Below are 20,344 nucleotides of genomic sequence, written 5' to 3'. Positions count from 1 at the left end.
TATTCTTTTATATTAAAACTAGAGGCCCGGTGCACAAAAATTTCTGCACTCGGGGGGCGGGGGGGGTGGAATCCTTCAGCCCAGCCTGTGCTCTCTCACAGTCTGGGACCCCTCAGGAGATAACGACCTGCTGGCTTAGGCCTGCTCCCGGGTGGCAGAGGGCAGGCCCAATTCCTAGGTGCAGCCCCTGGTCGGGCTCAGAGCAGGACTGATTGGGGAGTAGGGGTGCCGCCCCGTCATGCACAGAGCAGGGCGGATCGGGAGGTTGCAATGCCACCCCCAGTCACGCTCAGGGTAGGGCCGATTGGGGGGTTGGGGCACCGCCCCCGTCACACTCAAGGCAGGGTCGATGGGGAGGTTGCGGCACCACCCCGTCACGCACAGAGCAGGGCCAATCAGGGGGTTGGGGCGCTGCCCCCTGTCACTCACAGAGCAGGGCCCATCAGGGGGGTTGGGGCTCCGTACCCTGTCACACACAGAGCAAGGCCGATCAGGGGGTTGGGGAGCTCCCCCGTCACGCACAGAGCAGGGCCCATAAGGGGTTTGGGGAGCTCCCCCCTGTCACGCACAGAGTAGGGCCGATAGGGGAGTTGGGGCACCGCCCCGTCACACACAGAGCAGGGCGGATCAGGGGGTTGGGGTGCCGCACCCTGTCACTCAGGGCAGGGCCGATGGGGAGGTTGTGGCTCTACCCCGTCACACAGAGCAGGGTGGATCAGGGGGTTGGGGTGCCGCCCTCTATCACCCACAGAGCAGGGCCGATAAGGGGGTTGGGGCGCCGCACCCTGTCACACACAGAGCCGCAGGGCGATCAGGGGGTTGGGGAGCTCCCCCCTATCAGGCACAGAGCAGGGCTGATCAGGGGGTTGGGGCACCTTCCCCTGTCATGAACAGAGCATGGCAGATAGGGAGGTTGTGGCCCCGCCCCGTCACACACAGAGCTGCAGGGCAATCAGGGGGGTTGGGCACTGCCCCCTGTCACGCTGATCCCGGTGCCGGGAGGCCTCGCGGCTCCACTGATCCCGGTGCTGGGAGGCATATTACCCTTTTACTATATAGGATAGAGGCCTGGTGCATGGGTGGAGGCGGCTGGTTTTCCCTGAAGGGTGTCCTGGATCAGGGTGGGGGTCCCACTTGGGTGCCTGGCCAGTCTGGGTGAGGAGATGATGGCTATTTGCAGCTGGTCACACACCCTTCAGGGTGGGGATCCCCACTGGGGTGCCTGGCCAGTCTGAATGAGGGGCTGAGGGCTGTTTTCAGGCTGGCGGGTGACTCAAGCTCCCAACCGCTCCTTTTTTTCTTTTCTTTTTTTTTATTCTGGGCCAGTTTTAGCTCTGAGGCTTGGCTCCAGCTCTGAGGCCTCAGCTGCTGAAAGCAGGTATCTGGTTTGTTTGGGTTCTATAATCGAAACACTGTTTCAACTCCAGCTCTGAGATCCCGGCTGGCTGAAAGCAGGTTTCTGGGGTTTTGTTTAGCTTCTATATTTGTAACAATGTTTCAAACTGCAAGCTCAGAGGCCAGCAGCTGCAGGTGGGGAACATTAGCTTCCTCCGTCACTGAAGCAAGCAAGCCTCATGTTCGCTTCAAGCTGCCTGGCTGCTGACTGCCATCTTGGCTGGCAGTTAATTTGCATATCGCCCTGATTAGCCAATGGGACGGGTAGTGGAGGTACAGCTAATTACCATGTTTCTCTTTTATTAGATAGGATTAGTAAGGATATATTGTAAATTTGAATATCATACATATGCATGTTTAAGAAAAAGTTAAAAACATTAATGTCTTCAAGTTGCCACAGGCTACTTTGTACTAGTCTAGAGGTAATATTTTCATTAGAGGAACTTCAGTTAATGTGGTTCAGAAGAAATACAGCTAAGCTGAAGCTGTTTCCCAACTTAGGAAGCGTCTCAGAGTAATGAAGAATGTGGCTTCTGGTACCAAATGGCCTGTGTTCAAATCCTGCTCCCAACACTTACTGTGTCACGTGGGAAAATTATTTAAACTCTCTAAAACTCAAGAGCCCTCGTCTGTATAAGGGGGAATAACAGTATTTTCCCCGATAGGGTTGCTATGAAGAGGAAATGAGATAACACCTTTAAAACAGTTGGAATAGTGCCCGCCCCACAGTGAAAGTCCAATAAACATTAACTATTGTTCCTTAACCTGCTACTGACTCTTCAGATGTGCACTATTTAGGGGGATGGTATGTGTGTGCTTGTTAAACATACATAAAACTTTTGTAAGTAGCCTTACTTTTTTCCTGACTATAGGACTGTCTCAGCTAATCAATCTAAGACCACCAGGGTCACTGTAGTCCAACAAAATCGGGTTTACTGACCCCCTGCCCCGGGCAAGGGGAACCACGGGCATCTGTGGAGCTGCTGTAGGGTCACTTCTGGGAAAGGACAGCGTGTGGGTGGGATTTCAGTGAAGCAGCAGGGGATGGGCCGGACGCAGGGCGGTGTAAAGAGGTCACTTCCAGGTGGATCCAGGGTCCTATTGCCTTGGACACTGCAGTTCAGGGAGATGTGGACTGCTGAGCCCAGAAAGCCCTTATCTGCAGCGCGACTTATGAGTGATGAATGAGGCTGCTTCTCTGTGTCAAAGTGACTGAAATCCTCCAGCACGAGCGGGATGCACCATTCTTACTGCGAGTCTCACACAGCACAGCTTTTAACAGTCTAGGCAAGACTTGAGAGCGGTTTCTCAGGGGTCACTCACTCAAATAGGGAGTCGTGCTAACACGTACACGTTACAGCTCCACGTGTACTTGGAAGGAGATAGTCTCCTGCTAGCTTTGGAGCTGCCTTCCGGATCTGTACCCCAGCCTGATACATGGATGGGCAGACTGTACTTGCCCAGGCTGAGCCAATTTCTACTCTCTCTAAAGAACATATGTTCATTGAAGAACATTGGAAAATACACAAAACACAATATTCAGAGTTAATCACAACATTTGGCATATCCTTATAACCTTTTCTAGGCAAATAGGATATTTTGCTATTTTATAAGACTGGATTTCTGCTATAAATACTGCCTTAGAGCCTTTTAATTTAGCAATTTATAATTACTATCTTCCAGTATTATTAAACCATTATTACATGGCAACCCATTACATACCTGCTCCAAGAATTTTTTTTTTTAACTCAGCCCTTATTGTTAGGCACTTTGGTTATGTCAAGCTTTTCTCTATTTTAAATAAAATTGTAAGAAATAGTCTTAAAGAAATCTTTCACACATTCATGATTATTTCCTTCAGATAAGTTATTATTATAACTATCAAAACGAATGCATATTTTGTGACCTCTTTTTCGTTTCCTAAACCTGTGTGACAAAAAGGTATTAATTTATCCTCAGCAGCAGGACACAAGGTTGTGTTTTCCTACACCCTGCCAACACTGGGTGCCATCAAATTTTTTTAAAATATACTTTTTCTTGCTTTCAGAGAGGAAGGGAGAGGGAGAGAGAGAGATAGAAACACCAATGATGAGAGAGAATTATTGATCGGTTGCCTCCGGCACGCCCTACACCAGTGATGGCGAACCTTTTGAGCTCGGCGTGTCAGCATTTTGAAAAACCCGAACTTAACTCTGGTGCCGTGTCACATATAGAAATTTTTTGATATTTGCAACCATAGTAAAACAAAGATTTATATTTTTGATATTTATTTTATATATTTAAATGCCATTTAACAAAGAAAAATCAACCAAAAAAATGAGTTTGCGTGTCACCTCTGACACGCGTGTCATAGGTTCGCCATCACTTCCCTACACTAAGAATCAAGCCTGAGGCCCGCAATCCACGCAGGTGCCCTGACCAGGAATCAAACCGTGACCTCCTGGCTCATAGGTTGATGCTCAACCACTGAGCGATGCTGGCCAGGCTCAAGTTTTTAATCTCCACCAATATTACAATCAAAGCAGAGTGCCTGGTTCCTATGTGAGTACTGCTGAGGGTCTCAAGGTTCCGAGCTGTCTCCTCAGGAGGTGTGTTTCATGGCGTCAGGGAGCAGGAGCACAAACAGGGCAGATCTTTTCAACTAGGACTCAGAGGAGTGAGAGATCTTTTCCCCTAATGGGTTTCACACCTTTTTTCCACTTTCTAATGCAGAAGGGAGCGGCTTCCACAGAAAGACAGGCATTTCCTGCTGTGCACACATGGCAAATGGTAACACTATGTGAACAGAACACTGGGTGACAGGCCTCCGGGCCTCCCCAGCCACCTCGAGGGCAGAGGAAACCTTCATCTGCACATGTCTCTACGCTCTCTCAATACACATCCATATATTCCAGCCATACCAATTAGAAAGTTCTGGCCCAGAGCAGCCTGAGGTGTCCTGAATGTATGTATACACACAATTCATGTTATATATACAGAAAATAACCTGGAAATATATATACCAAGTATTAACAGTTTTCATCTGCTTGTGACAACTGATTGCTATTTTCTTAATCTTGTTTTATCTTTTAATCTCCCTAAAAAAACTACATTACCATATTTTCATTTTCTAGATCCCAGAGACTACAGAAATTACATGTTACAGAAGCAACCAAAGCTTTGTCATGCTGGCTAGCTGGTACCCTTTGGTTAACCTCAGGAAAGCCAAAATTGCCCTGCTGGTGTGGCTCAGTGGTTGAGCATTGACCTATGAACAAAGAGGTCACAGTTCGATTCCTGGTCAGTGTACATGCTGGGGTTGCGGGCCCAATTCCCAGCGTGGGGCGTGCAGGAGGCAGCTGATTGACAGCTCATGGACAATGTGGTCAGTCATAAGAGTGACACTTGGGTCTTCATGTGCCTTATCCCTTGGCCCTTGATGGCTCAGAACTCAGGATGGTGAGAGGAGCACTGCTACTTATGGGGGTCTCTTCAAACCCCAGCTGGGACACTGAACCCCAGCGGGCCACTGGTGATCGATCAGTGTTCACAGTTTGCAACCCTAGATCTGATGATATAACAACACCTGTGGCGGCTAAGAATGAGAGCCATGCAGATTCTGGGCTAAAGTGCGTTACCTACACGGACGGCCTCCTGCTCCTAACTGCCCTTCATAAAGCACATACACCTTCCCCACAGGGCCGGTGCTGCTCCAAGTACAGGCACAGAATAAATTCCTTAATTTCAGAGAGATCATGAACGTCCTTATACCCAACTTCTCCCTTCTTATATCAAATTTCACGTTGCTGCTGCCAATAGTTAATTATCTTTGCTCCTAAATGAAAATAATCGGTATTCTCTGATATGTTTAATCCCACCTCTGCATCCTTTGCTATTTCTCGGACACCAACAGGAGAAATGACATTCCGAAGCCAATTTACTTGTACTTTTCATAAAACTGTGACACCTTTTAGAACATTTCTTGTATGTAGCCTTGCATTTCAATGAGTTTTTAACTAAATTTATATTCATTTGTTATTATTATAACAACTCGCCAGGCTTCTCTTTGTTTTCCACGCTGATTTCCTCTCGGCGTCCGCCCACACTAACCTTTTCCCTGGATGCTGTTCGTGCTGACTGATTCCTGACAGGGTGCGTTAGTCTGTCTTCAGGCATGTGCAATTTTTTCTCTCGTGTTCCTCTCTAAAGTAATCCTGTTTTACTGCTCATGATTCACAACACAGTTTCAGAATCACTGTTCAAAACACTGAAATGTCCGTTTTGCCAAAGGTGAGAAGCTTGGGTTAAGCACAGCGCTCAGGAAGGCCTTCATGATGATCTAGTGATATTTCTCCTCACTAGTCACTGTATATCAGTCAACTGATATACACAGTTTTTAAATAACTAAAATATAACGAATTTTATGACATAACATCTAGCCAAGACTTCCGATTGGCAGCAGATGGGAGGACATTCCATTGAAGAGAGATTCTCAACACGAGTTGCATGTTATAATCACCTCGGAAGCTGTTTAAAGACAGTGATGCCCAGGTTCCACTCCAAGCAGCTGCAGAACAAGTCTCCCATTTCATGGAGGAGCAAGTATTTCCCATTAGAGCACTCGTTACAAAGACGCCGGGAATCACACAGCCCGGGCTGCATTCCTGGCCAACAACCTGCCCAGTCCTTTCCAAGAGGTTCCTGTCAGGGCTGAACCTTTCATTTTCCTTGTTTAATGTTTACTTTGACTCCAGCTTTATCTTCAAAACAAAGCAACACAGCTCTTTCTCCAGCAAGGCTGCAATTGCCGAGTTTCATTAACGGATGCACCGTGGCTCTGAACCCTGTTTTGCCCTCCCTGACTGGTCATTGTCTCACCGCCCACACGGACGGTGGGGAATCCGTTCAGCCTGCCCTTTCATATCCTGCATCAAGATGACACTCAGCTTCGTGGCTCCTGTTTTATTAACAGAATTGATCACTGCTCCTACTAGAAGACGCTGGAAAATTCAAAATATTATACCAACCCAGTTATCACATCCTCGCTTTGACTTCCTAGATGCCAGAAAAGAAGAAAAAGGGAGTAGCTAAGGAAAGTGAGCTATCCTACTGTAAGTTTTTTAAAGCCTGGGTGATTTTAATACACGGCCAGGGTAAAAACCACTAATTTAGTATATTTTAAGAGAACATTTCTAGGTCTAAAGTCCTACTGTGAAAGCATCTCATGCCAACTCAAACAGAAAAACAAACTCTGCAAAACTTCAACATCACCTTCACATTTTGTCTGTTTGTTTGTTTTTAATGCATTCCAGCCTAGTAGAGCTAAATGACCCTTTTTCCCCTTTAAAAAATATGCCTCCATCTCTCAAATGTGCATAAAAGAAAAGTGGACAGTTTCATCCACTGCTGAGACTAAATAAGACACAGTCCCTGCCTTAGGCAGCCAACCCTAAGATTTTCTGAGGAGCAACTTGAAGACAGGGGCCAAGAACACAATAAAGTCAGACAGCAGTGTACTCTCATTTTATCAGAGAAGCAACAGAACGGTTCAGACTGCGACTGAAGAAAGCAGCTCCATGACTGCTGGTCAGCTGATAAAGCTCCGTGATGGAGGTTTTAGACAGGAGTCTGATAAAACGCGATTTTGCCTGTCAATAACCGTAGGCAGACCTGACCTTGGAATAGAGAGCAATTTTTCTATCAGATAAACAGTAAGTAGCCAAGTAACAAGATAATTTATGCACCACCTCCTACCAGCACCTACTTTTCTGAGCAAAATGATCAATCTCTGCTATAGCAGAATTGTTCCTGGACTTACAATCTCTCCAGTTCAAGCTGTGCAGGAAGTAGTTAGTCCTCAGGTCTGCCCCTAAGATGCAGTGAACAGGGACAACAGCCCCATGCAGAAAAGATACACCGGGTCATATCAAAGAGAACTCCCTGACACCGTCCCTGCGCCTGAGAACAAGGCAGCAGCGTTACCCGGCTGTCATCCTGACAAGGAAAATGAGCACTTCACAGCTGGTAGCTGGTAGAACCTAGGGCTCATGGAACAGCCTGAATCCATCTGCCCTCCGGCAACGTCCCAGGAATTATCTCAGTCACAGAAACTGCCTCGGGATTACGCAGTATGTGCAACAGTACGGTATTCCGAAGGGAACTCTGCAGGTGTGTATCGACCGGCGAGAAAAAGGCCTCTCACAGTCTTTCTCTCCAAAGGCTCTTTGCCGAGCTTGCGGAGGGGACCATAAATCTTCAGGATTACCACGGTCCCACAGCTGATGCTGCCAAATGCATATGACTCTTTCCAGAAGCCCGCATTCCTGTCACAGGGAACTCTGCAGCCCTTCTAGAGGAAGTTATTGACTTACTTCCCAAAAGTTACATGAGGAACTGCAAGTTTATAAAGAGATGGAGGTCAGCCCTGGCCAGTTTGGACTGAAGGGTCCGAGGTTCGATTCTAATCAAGGGCATGTACCTCAGTTGCAGACTGGTTCCCGGTTGGAGCGCATGCAGGGGGCAAACAATCGATGCGTGTTTCTCACATCAATGTTTTTCTCTCCCTCCCCCCTTTCCACTCGCTCTAAAAATCAATAGATAAATATCCTCGGGTGAGGATTGAAAGAAAAAAAAAGAGGTGGAGGTGAGAAGAACAGGTCATTCCAGCTGGACTCAGTCAATACACCAACTTAGCTCTGAAATGTATTCCTTTTGGTTCTAATTCTTTCAGAGTTTCATTATCGAAGCACCAAAGTACCTCTGAGTGTCCACCCTTTGACTTAAAAAATGTTGTTGGGAACACAAAGCCTAACAGAAAGATGGAAGGCACAGAGCGTTCAACATACGGAGCAGAAATAATACACAACGGGAACACCTGGCCGGCTGTCTGCACTCCGCTGCTCCTGTTGCTGGCAGGTATAGAGTTGGAGGAGCCAGTGGTAAAGAGAGGTTAGCAATCTGCAATATTTTATTTTACTCTTATTTACAGGGTGGGGCAAAAGTACATTTACAGTTGTTTATGTAATAATACAATAGTTAACAAATAATACAAGAATAAACTAACTCTATGTTTCATGTATTCACAACTGTAAACCTACTTTTGCCCCACCCTGTATTTATCTACAGTCACTGATATCGCTACGGAAGATGAATGTCCAGAAACAGGCACATCCATAGACACAGGAGTAGAGCAGGGGTGATCATGAGCTGGGGGAGAGGAGTGGAAAGGGACTGCTGACGGGGACAGGCTTCTTCTCAGGGGGATGAAAATATCCTGGAATTACCGGTGACGGCTGCGCAGCCTTTGAATATACTAAAACCCGCTGAGCTATACACTTTAAAATGATGCGTTTGATGGCATGTGAATTATCTCAGTATTTGAGAAAGCCACTCCACGGCTGAGCACATCTCCTGCCTGGAAGTCCCCCGGTGCTCAGAGGCCTGCCTTCCCGGGACCCCCACAGAGCTATCCTTCAATGCTGCCCTATTTGGAGAGCACGAGGAAGTGATGTTAGAGAAAGATTTAAGTGCTCGTGCTGTTTTTGTTTCATCATGTATTTATAGAGGGAAAGGGGAATGTGTAAAGTCAGAATTTCTCATGTGATGTTGGCCACGCAGACGGAGGCGATCCCCAACGTGCCTAACGTGACAGAGCGGTCTGTTTCCATCATCCTGGGCAGAGGACACCATGGTTTTGCTTTTAAAGGGCAATTCTTGCTGAGCTGCTTATTTTCCTGCTGGACGGTAAACTGTCAACATTAAGCTATTTACAGCATTTCTAATCCTGAGCCTTTGACTAGTATGTTTTGAAGATAAACTATTAATTCTTACCAAATTCATTTATAACATGAGGAACTGTCCTCAGATACAAAATGACAGATGGTGGAGCACCCATAGTAGTACTAAATAATTAGCTCTAATTTTAAAGATTTTTGTCAGCTTTTTGTAACTCACCTTAATGTTGACACTAGTTCAGAGGCACTTAAGAAAAATGTAAAATCCTCAAATAGTCCAAAAATCGAATTTCAGCCAATGTTTTACTTTTCCATCAATGACTTACTAAAAGTACTTAAAGCAAAACGGCACACCAGAGCGTCCTTTCTTCCCCATGTATTGTCGTCCGGGGACACTAGACACAGGGTAACTAGAGACACAAGCCTAGAAAGCCTGCAAGCTGCACAGCACCATGTAATCACACTGTATGTGCATATACTTGCTGTGAAAAGAAAAATTAAAAACACACACACTCACCCCTAAAATATCTCAAGTATAATAAGTGAGACTGAACTTTCCTACAAAAGAGACTCCTGGGGTATATTTCAAATGTGTTTTCTCAAACTAATAGTCAAGAATCCCTCATTTCCAAACCTGGGCCTTTGCATTTCCTAAGAAAAAGGAAAATCAATACAGTGCTCGGCAGTGAATTTTATAAACACGTCATCTCCTTCCAATGCTTTCCTAAGGTAAGCATCAGAGCAGCTAGGCAGACACTCCTAACAACTACACAGCTCTCAATCTATGATAACCTAATTATTTGAAAAACATTATACTTTGAAAAATCTAATTCCACTGATAAAGGAGAAGCTGGATAAATTTAGTTATCACTAAGTGGTAAGATTTATAGACTTCCTTTATTTCTGCTGCCCCGGCAAGCACATTTTTCTTTACCTAACCAGGCAGAGGATGATAATGAGTAGCTATTATCCTGCTATGACTGAGGACCAAGTACCTTAGCTGCTTCAAGAACTCAACATCCGAGTTGCTGTTAATGAGCTTGATGAACTCTTCGTAAGAAGGAGCATAGGTGTAGGCTCTCTTGTGATGTTCGTTCGCGTGTTCCCTGCGCTCCAGCTGGGTGAGCAGCATCTGGTTGATGTAATCGGGATTGCTAAGGAATGCCACCATTGGCTTCAAGACTGTGGGAGAAGAAAGCACAGCTGAGAAGGGCAGTGCCCTTTAGAAGGATTGTTTTTATATCATAAAATTGAACTACATTTGGGAAACATCTTTAAACTACCCAAATGGGGAACATTCAAACACACACATACCCACATGCACGGCTGCCTATCTATACCAAACTGCTAACAAAGCTATCAAAATTAAGTACATCGATTTTCCTTTTATTTCTTTTCTAAGGCTCATCTTTTGTCTGCCAAAAGATGAAAGTCAACATTCTCCCAACTGCTGAAAGTGGACCTGAGGGAGGGAGTTGTTAAAAAGTCGATGGCACTATTACAAATTCACTCTATTAACTTTAGGTTCAAAAGTTCCCCTTTTCTCTGTGGCTGATTCGATATTAGCTAATGGGCACTGCTGGCTAATCTTGAAATAATAAATGAGATATTCAATCAATGCATATCAAATGCAACGTTATTTATTTGAAAGTCTAAGATAGGAAAAATCTCTCTTAGGTCATATCTTCTTTCATTTTTCTTATCCTGGCTAAGCATTTCCCTGGATACACTTTTTTCTAGTAATCACATTATATTGTGGTACGGTTCCATTTTTTATTTATTCCATGCTCACAAAGTTACATATTACATATCAATGAATCTTTTAAAAAAATATTTTTATTGATTTCAGCGAGGAAGGGAAAGGGAGAGAGAGAAACATCAGGATGAGAGAGAATCATTAATCGGCTGCTTCCAACATGCCCCCTACTGGGGATCGAGCCTGCAACCTGGGCATGTGCCCTGACCGGGAATCGAACAGTGATTCATAGGTCGATGCTCAACCACTGAGCCACAGGGACCAGGCTATCAATGAATCTTATAGCAAAGGCATTTTAAGTAGATGCACACTGGAGTTTGACTATAGATGTTGTTTCATTAACATTTATATTATTGGCCTGGATAATTCAAAAGCTATCCCAAATGGGAGTTTCCCGATGGAGAGCATAGATAGGGCTGGATATCCTATGTCATAACAAACATCAAAATGTACTCTTCACTTGGTAATGTTATATAAAATTGCTTTATCACATACGGACAAATGATGTCCTCTCTGAGCGACATTTAAACTTACATTGTGAAAGTATATTAATTCTCCTATGTCCTACAGTATGCAAGGTCCATGCAGGTGTCCTAGAAGTGTGTAGCCCAAGCATTGGCACAATTACCATCGCATTAGTAATATGAATTACTTATGAAAGTCTACCTTTTGTTGTGAGAATTTCTGCAAGCATTATACGTAAGCTGAGTGACTGGACATCCTTTGAGGGGAGGAGACAAAACACCAGAACCCGAGAACACGTCTGTAGGAATCTTACTTCTTCAGCCGAGTTCCTTAAGCATGCATGCAACACAAAAGGCCTCGGCTGTTCTTCTTGTCTAAAAAATAAATACATGAGAGGAAAAAGGAAGGAAAGAAAATTCTAGAGACAATTCAGTTAAATGCCATTAGGTAAAAATATTTCAAATGGGCAGTACATCAGTTTTAATAAGTGTGTCCGCTCCTCAACAATACCAATAGTTAATCATTTTCTCTATCACAACTAATCTAGAAAAATAGAAATGCATGGCCATTTGGGATTTCAAACCTTAAGTAGCATCAACAGTTATACATGCACTAGAGTCCCAGCTGCCTCCCAGTCCCAGCTGCTGGGGCCCTTGTGGCTCCGGCTGTCTCCCGGCCCTGGCCACCCTCTTTGGGGCAATCGTGAAGCCCCTGATTGATTGCCCTGCCGGCCGGTGGTCTTGGCCTCTCTCTGTGGGGCGATCATGGGGCAATGGCCGGGCCCTTTCACATCACACCCGCCTTGGCTGGCCTGGCTACAATGGGTGTCATGGCATGATTGTCCGGACGGTCGCTCCACTGATCTGCATATTATTCAGTAGATTTGCATATTACGCTTTTATTATTATAGATTACTCCTAAATCATAGCAGCAATTCAGAAAGGTATAAGTATTTCTTTAGCTAAATTATTTTAAATTTCCTATATCTTATCATAAATGTGATCTACAGCTTCACTTTTCAAAGAAAAACTCTAACAAAGCATAAGCCAGGGTACCAGCCAGCTGTCCTGACAGGGTGATCCTGGGATTAAAAAATCTACGGTATTTCCACTGAGGAGAGTCCATGACTCGATGCCACATAATTCGATGGCAAACTGGCTGCTGTGAGGCTCTTGAGTACTTTCCACCTAGTTTTGCCAACCCTGGCCACAGACTCCATCAGCACTGACCCCGTCCCCATCCAAGGGCCATTCATTTGAAGGATCTGAGTGAAGAAGAGTAGACAGAAGAACTTTCTATTCGTCCTTTTCCTACAGTATCTGGATAGCAATTCAAGAACGACTAGGAAGGTCATTTTTCCAGTGTCTTCCAGATAAAAGGCAAAGTTTACGGGCTTCTTACTGTCACTTCTGGTCAAAACTGGAAGAAAAACAAACCAACCACTAAACAAATGGGGAGGAAGCTTACTAGGTATTACACAGGAAATGAAACAAATAAATGCATAGTAGAGCCTTTACGACTAGTGTCTCTCAGAAGTAAACCTTTATTTCTTTTTGCATAAGACTAAAGCCCAGTCTCTAGAATACGTACACAAAAAAAAGAAAGGTTTCCTCTTTGTCTTCTCTAGCAAACTACAGAAATTCAAGCCTAATGAGCAAAGCCAACAAACAAAGATTTTAAGAGAAAGCCTTTGCACATATAATATGTTGACTTTTTAAAAATGGCACCTTTGCCCTAGCCGGTTTGGCTCAGTGAATAGAGCATCAGCCTGTGGACCAAAGGGTCCTGGGTTTGATTGTGGTCAAGGGCATGTACCTCGGTTGCAGGCTCATCCTGGGCCCAAGCCCTGGTTGGGGATCCTGTAAGAGGCAACCAATTGATGTGTTTCTCTCACATCAATATTTCTCTCTGTCTTTCCCTCTCTCTTGCACTCTCTTTAAAAATGAATGGAAAAATATCCTCAGGTGAAGATTAAAAATAAATAAATAAATAATAATAATAATAATAAAAATGGCACCTTTAATTATTTTAAACTCTAGCTATGCTGCCAGCTAGAGTTGATTTTTTTTTAAATATATTTTATTGATTTTTTACAGAGAGAAAGGGAGAGAGATAGTCAGAAACATCGATGAGAGAGAAACATCGATCAGCCGCCTCCGGCACATCCCCCACTGGGGATGTGCCCGCAACCCAGGTACATGCCCTTGACCGGAATCGAACCTGGGACCTTTCAGTCCGCAGGCCGATGCTCTATCCACTGAGCCAAACCAGTCTCGGCTAGAGTTGCTATTTTAATATAGTAAGATTTAGATGCTACTTTGCCATTTCAAGCACTTTTAAGAATGATGCTTTATTTTAAAACTAGTGTCCCAGTGCAGACTCATGCACATTGAAAGGAAATTAGAAGAAATATTTTAATATCACTATTCGCCCTTTCTCTATAATAGAAGTGTCGACCAAATCCATGATCGACAATGACAGATCAAAACACACGTGTGCGATTACCAGTGAGAGCTTTATATGTATCGAACATGCACGAGTCAGCTTAGCCTTTTATATATATAAATAAACTTGCTTAATTAGACCTGCTTTCTGATTTAGCCAGCGAAGAAGCCCAACTTCTCTTTCAGGTAATTGTCAGCAACACAGCAGTAAATATCAACATGAAGCAGATTATTATTGTAGATCACGCAGGCAGAAAAAAGGGTAAAATATTTAATGGCAGCAGTGTTTAACTATATTGTGCGCAGTGAGAAAACCTGAAGTCATTTTCAAGTTCCACCATTTCTTTCTTCTTTTCAGTCGGGTCAAGTTTCTAAACTTTCTAAATCTCTGTTGTCTCGCTAATGAAAAGAAAATAGGATCCTACTGAGTTTCCTATCTCCCTACTCCAGGACTTCTGTGAGGACCAAATGAGATGAGGCACGGGAAAACACTTCACAGACATTTGGTTGAACTGTAAAATATTTGCACCTGGCTATAAAGCAATCCGGGTTCCTGGGTTCAAGGAGGCTAATCGCTAGGGAGAAGAAGCCGGGCATTGCTACGTAATATCATTACCCGGCACCCACAGGACTGTTTCCAGGCTGGGCTGTGGGCCACATTTTGCACCTCAGGGTCTCGGCGGTGTTGAGTATTTGGTGGGGTGTCGCTCCAGGGTGTGGCGGGGCCTGTGTCCGACTTGGGGGAAGCTGAGTGTTAGTTTGTCAGCGCCAGGTCCGCAATACCGTTTCTTTTTAAATGGCCAGAGCACATCACAGCAGCTCCTGCCTTGAGCGTCTGTCCCCTGGTGGTCAGTGCACATCACAGCAACCGGTTGGAGGGAAGGACGGACACTTAGCCTTTTATATAGATAGATATATGTTTGGTTAATAGCGTTGGGGAAAGTTGTCCAAAAAATAATCCACTTTTACGAGAGGCTTCTTTAAATAATAGCAAAAGCCCTCTCAAAGTGTACACATCCCTTCTCTGTCCCTGTGGAAGGCAGATCATGACGAGCCTGATCCTCGACTTGCACCAATTCCTCGCCCTCCTAGAGCTAAGTCAGGGGAACACCTTCGGAGCGAGCCAGGCAGAAGGCTGGCCAAACAAGCCTGATCTCTGGAAAGGGAAAGGTGAATGCTTCCCGATACCCTCTGCCAGCTCTCTGCAGGATATCCCCAGGATGCTCCCTAGCATGCGGACATCAGGTATTGCCTCAGAAGCCAAGAAAGAATCGCGAGTCAAATGCCAGCTTCTGGGTCAGCAGATGTGCGTCTTGCTTTCTGGTAGACTGTAGTCCTAATCCTGGCAGCATCCTTTTTATTCAGTATGAATCTGTTTCCTGCACTTCCTTTTCCTTACTTCTGGGTTCTCATTCCTTGAATGAGGAAAAGGACTTTTTGTAAATGTCTTATGTTCACTATTACTTCATTTTTCCATCTACACCAAGAAATATATATGATCACCACCATTTTATAGGTGAGAATATTAAAGATCTAAGTGCTTAAGTGAATGATCCAAAACACAGAGGTAATAAATAGCAGAAATAACTGTCAAGTACAGATTATTTACTCTACGCCATAATCAGAGATTGCAAGGATGAGAGGAGAAAAAATTGCAGAGTTAAAGAAGGAAAATACGTGAATAAAAACATTATTCTTCCCCCTTAAACAGCATGCCGGTGCTCAGCTGGTAAACAAAACACGGAGACTGTAAAAAGACTACAAAGTTAAAGATGCTATCGATTTAATAGCACAAAAAACAATCTTTCTTAGATTTTCCTGAAACCTACTGGAAAAAGACAGATGGGACAAAGGAAGAGGAAGCAGAGGCAAGAATTAGATGTGATCTGGATGGGCTTAAAGCAGCAACAGAATGTTGGCCTGGCGATAGAAACAGGCTGACCGGAAAGCCGCCTCCACGCAATGGCCTCGTCAACCAGAGGCTGTGCTGCTTTTATTAATGCAATTTATTATCCTCTTGTCTGACAGTGGCCAATTCAAGTGGAGCCTCCCGGGCTGCCAAGCCATTTCACACTCAGTAGATACCTGCACATTCGTGGAGATTTCTAGGACGAGGGCACGGGTTAGCCGGGGCAGGCAAGGACAGATCTAGCCAACGAGCCTGTGCTGTCCACCAGTCTCATATATGATGTGTAGAAGGTGACATTAGTTCTCCAGGCTTCACCTCCAGGGCACGCATGATCACCTATATCAAAATGCCAGTGACCTATCGGCACTTTTTAAAATATCCATAATCCCAGGGAACAGTGATAGAGTCTTTTATTTAATAAGGACCATCAACTAGAACGTGTAGGCAGAACCCAAGATATCAGCAAAATAAATCTACCCTGGGCATAAGACAGCTAGAAGCCCAAAGAAAAGGAGTTTCTCAAATGAAATCAATGCTCTATTTCTTTTACTCTGATGCTTTGTCTATAACATTTTTATGTTATTCACAAAAGCAGTAATTTCAGAAGCTGGTAAATGTCTCAATGAAAAATATATTCTTATGTTAAAATTAGATAATCACAAAAATACTAATTTCTCAAACACTTGATCTTCTCCCAAACCTAAATCAATCAGCCTTCTAACTGAATAAAACACTGATTTAAACACTGTCCTCTACTGGGCCATAATTTAAATGATTTACTTTAAAATGAGCTCCCACTCAATTCAAACAAGTCTTGGCAAAGTCTGCCAGGTAGAACTGTGGAACACTTCACACAGCGGCCCACTGCAGATCAGCAGGTGCCCTGGGGGGCTGCTGGACCCTCGAAAGGAGAGGCTGAAGCTTCTGAGACTCTGGGGAGGAAACCCACACTCCTACCCCTCACTTTCCTCATTAGTTCACATCCCCTCTTACTGGAAGTTAACTTCTTCATAAACAGCAATATTCAAAGGGTGGTCCGGAGACTCCTTATGTGTCCCCAGGGCCCTTTCAGGGGGTCCCTGAGGGCAGAACTATATTCATAGGAGCATAAAAATGTCATGTTTTTTCACTCTCAGTCTTACAAGTGCAGCGGAGTTTTCCGGAGGCTATAGAATGTGCGATGACATCATCACTCTGATGGTTAATGGGAAGTGTATACTTGCACTTTAAAGTTTCTTACTTTTAATATCTAATATGGTAAATATTGATAGATGTAATAACAAGTGGTGAGCTAGTAAATGTTTAACAACCAGCTCTCCAAAGGAGGGGAAAAAAAGCTCTGATTTGTAGCATTCATCCATTTCACAGTGTAAGCACCCCCACCCTGGCCAATTACACACTAACAACCTGATGTCACTGAACTCAGAGTCAGCTCCCACAAACCAGGACAAGCTGGCCCCAGCACACCACGAGGTGGAACCCACAAACACAAGCTCTTTTAGGCTCTCAATAACTTTTAAGAGTATAGAGGGCTCCTGAGACCAAAAAATCTGAGAATCGCTGCCCTACAGTCATTTTTTCAAACCATGAGTTATAACCCACACGGAATAAAATAAATTTACTTAGTCTCAAACACCATTTTAAAAAAATGTTAAGGAACAAAAAATATCAGTTATCACATATAATAAGAGTACTGTTTCACAAAATTGGGTCATGATATAAAATGTATTTCTTACTATGGGTTCCAGTTTTTACAAGTTTGCAAAACACTGGGGGCAGAAAGCTGAAAACTAATAGGCATGTGATGGCTGTGGGCTTTGGGCCCATAAACCTGAGCCGAGTAAGACTTTGGGAGAGAAGACACTATAGGGAAAGAGGCAAAAAGCCGAGCCTGCACGGCAGCTGCTGCACAGCATGTTGAGCAACCAGGTCCACTGAGCACATCTCAGGGCAGAACGGAGCCGCTTTCTGATAAACGCACACGCCAGCCCTTCTTAGAAAAGAATCTGAGTCACCACGGGCCCAATAAGGATGCCAACGCCTACTGCACGAACCTTTCCAGTGTGACAGTACAGAAGGCCACGAGCCTCAGGCTAGCAATTTTCACATGGAAACATCTCTAATTATATCCCACAAGCTCCATTATTAAGTTTCCTTAAAAATCAATTTTCAGGGTATGGTGATGCCATTAACACAGGACTCACACACACATAAAAATCATTAAACTTTTCTAAAAATTTAAAGTCACTGACACTATAAAACCTTATGCTTAAATTTTTTATTTCTAGCCTTGCCGGTGTGGCTAGTGGTTGAGTGTCGACCAGGAGGTCACAGTTCAATTCCAGTCAGGGCACATACCTATGTCGTGGGCTTGATCCCCAGTAAGGGGTGTGCAGGAGGCAGTCGATCAATGATTCTCTCTCATCATTGATGTTTCTATCCCTCCCTCCCTCTCTAAAATCAATAAAAACATATTAAATATTGTTTTGCTATTTCTAGGTATCCATAATACTATAAATAATTCATGATAGTGCTGACTCAATAAAATTCTCTTCACTGTTTAAGTTATTTACAAAATTAAACAAGTCTATAAAGTGGTTTTCTATTACAAAGTTATTTTTTAAAAATCTATTTGATCATAACACTATAATTATTCCCTTCACTAAGTCTACATTTCAAGGAAAGTGTCAGCAAGACACAATATTCTAGAGTTCGGTCTTGACTGTGACCCCATGGGAAGAAAGGCGGGAAGGTTTTCAGGTTGTAACGTTTACCTGGCATTCGCAGCTTTCAGGTCACAGAAGTGGGTGAGCAGGGTTCGCACCACATCGTTGCAGACGACTTTCACCACATCCACGTGGCTCAGTCTGTGGTGCAGCTGTTTGGCAATTTCCCAGAAGTCTTCCAGGAGCAGGTTGTAAAGCTGCCCCTCATCTTTGCTGAGGTTCCCATACCAGGACAGCACGTAATCTCTGTAACTGTAGTCAAACACTACGAGAACAAACAGAGCAATAAGAAAACTCAGACGAAGGAAGCAGCACCATGGCGGCATTTCCACTGGAGACTGGCCACCTACCACTGAATATTCACTGTTTGAGGTATAAAGAGAGTAGAAAACAAAACAAGAAATACAATCTTCCCTAAACTCTCTGAAAATGAAAGATTCTCATCGAACTAGAAGTCCTGGGGTGTGGTGACTGGTGACCATATGTCCTGGATTTTCTTGGACAGCCCAATTTTTAAATAGTCTATCTTGGTGCCAAGCCATCTAAAACAGAGCATCTTAGTGGCCACACCCTTACGGAGTGGACAGGTCATATCAATGTGTTGCCTCTCAGCTCCAAATTCACCCTTTTTTGGCATGCTTTGATGTTGGAGCTCTACCCTGTACACACGTCTTTGCCAACTGACATAGCGTTAAGTCCATGTAGGAAAAAACGGGGAAGTCGATGAACGCTTTTGCAAGAAATCAGGCCTTCTGGAAATTAAAAATGTTACTGGGCTTGAGTGTGACTTCTCCAAGAGCTCCAGGAAGCCAAACATTTAGCCGCGTACCCTGCTCCCACTGAAGGACCTGGGCTATTTATTAATCACTATTTATTTTACTAGCTTTTTTTCTTTCGTTTTTCAAACACCACTTGACTTGGTTTCACTTTGATGTGACCATACCTCATTTCCTGCTTGGCTTTGCTTGTCTACTACACATTGGTTTATCCCCAGGAATCCTGTGAAACAAAATGTAACTTAGGGTCCTGACTTATTCCACACCTGGCACCCACATGACTAACCCATAATTCTCAAATAATGCTTTAGCCTACGACGTGGTGCTCATTTTACTCACCTTGGCCGCTACACACCAACTTTAAGTTGTTATTTTATTTGGGGTTTTTTTGCAGGAAGGGGCAGAAGGGGTCGTGATTTGCAGAAAACCAAGTGGCAAATGGAGCCTCCAGCTCAGGCTTGGTACCCACTCTGTGTGGAGATCCCCCACGCCTGCAAAAGCCCACTGCTCAGAGCAAGCACTACTCTTTCCTAATATCCTGTGATGGCTTTTTTCTCAGAACATCAACCAGGAAAGCGTATCCAATGCTTTTCCATATTTCCAGAATTTCTCAGCTTTATAACAATTTACAAAGTAGCATCTTAAATCCCAAAGTTCAAAAGCATTCACAGAGCATCCAAAGTTTTGTTCACATAAGCTTGGCACAAATTGGGCTGAACATAGAAAGAAAAAGATGTAAACAGAGAATTTAATCTTCTACGTTTTACAAAGAAACTAGACTTTTTACATAAAACTGCTACAAATGGCCTTAAATCATCCAATGAGCAAAACATTTGCATTGTAAGCAAATATAAAATGAAGCAGCATAACTTAAGAATGAGCATTTAGTGAAATGAAGTAATTTGTGTGGTCCAACTATATTTGTTCTTAATATTTTGGAGCATATAGGAGATAACTGTATTTTCCTAGAACTATTTGGCAAAATAAAGATATTTTCTCCTTCAAAAAAAAAAGTTTTGTTCACAGACACATACTAAGGTTTTTAGATATATCCTCAAAGTGATTCCATTGGCCTCAGTCATGCTGAGAAGATACTTAATAAAACTGAGCCTTATAGCTGAGAAGAATTACTTGCTTGAAGGGGCAGGCACTGAAAAGAAG

At 43.9% G+C, this 20,344-nt stretch overlaps 1 protein-coding gene across 5 annotated transcripts in view; it reads right to left on the bottom strand.

Annotated features, from left to right (window-relative positions):
- SNX25 (sorting nexin 25) overlaps positions 1-20,344 on the bottom strand; it is a 93,239-nt gene that overhangs the window by 45,377 nt on the left and 27,518 nt on the right. For 4 of the 5 annotated variants that reach the window (XR_004966100.1, XM_036299882.1, XM_036299883.1 and 1 more), the window contains exons 3-5: positions 18,456-18,672; positions 11,530-11,702; positions 10,103-10,289 (exon numbers count right to left, since the gene is read on the bottom strand). Coding sequence is in view for 4 of the 5 variants with exons in the window: in XM_036299882.1 (XP_036155775.1) it covers positions 10,103-10,289; positions 11,530-11,702; positions 18,456-18,672 (577 nt within the window). In the remaining variant the exon portion in view is untranslated. Of the gene's footprint in view, positions 1-10,102; positions 10,290-11,529; positions 11,703-12,557; positions 12,703-18,455; positions 18,673-20,344 lie in introns of those variants that run through there. The other variant, XM_036299885.1, reaches the window with a different exon arrangement.

Source organism: Myotis myotis, unplaced genomic scaffold, assembly GCF_014108235.1.
Source record: "Myotis myotis isolate mMyoMyo1 unplaced genomic scaffold, mMyoMyo1.p scaffold_m19_p_3, whole genome shotgun sequence".
In the NCBI taxonomy this organism is placed as follows: domain Eukaryota; kingdom Metazoa; phylum Chordata; class Mammalia; order Chiroptera; family Vespertilionidae; genus Myotis; species Myotis myotis.
This window is presented reverse-complemented; position numbering and strand designations above follow the sequence as displayed.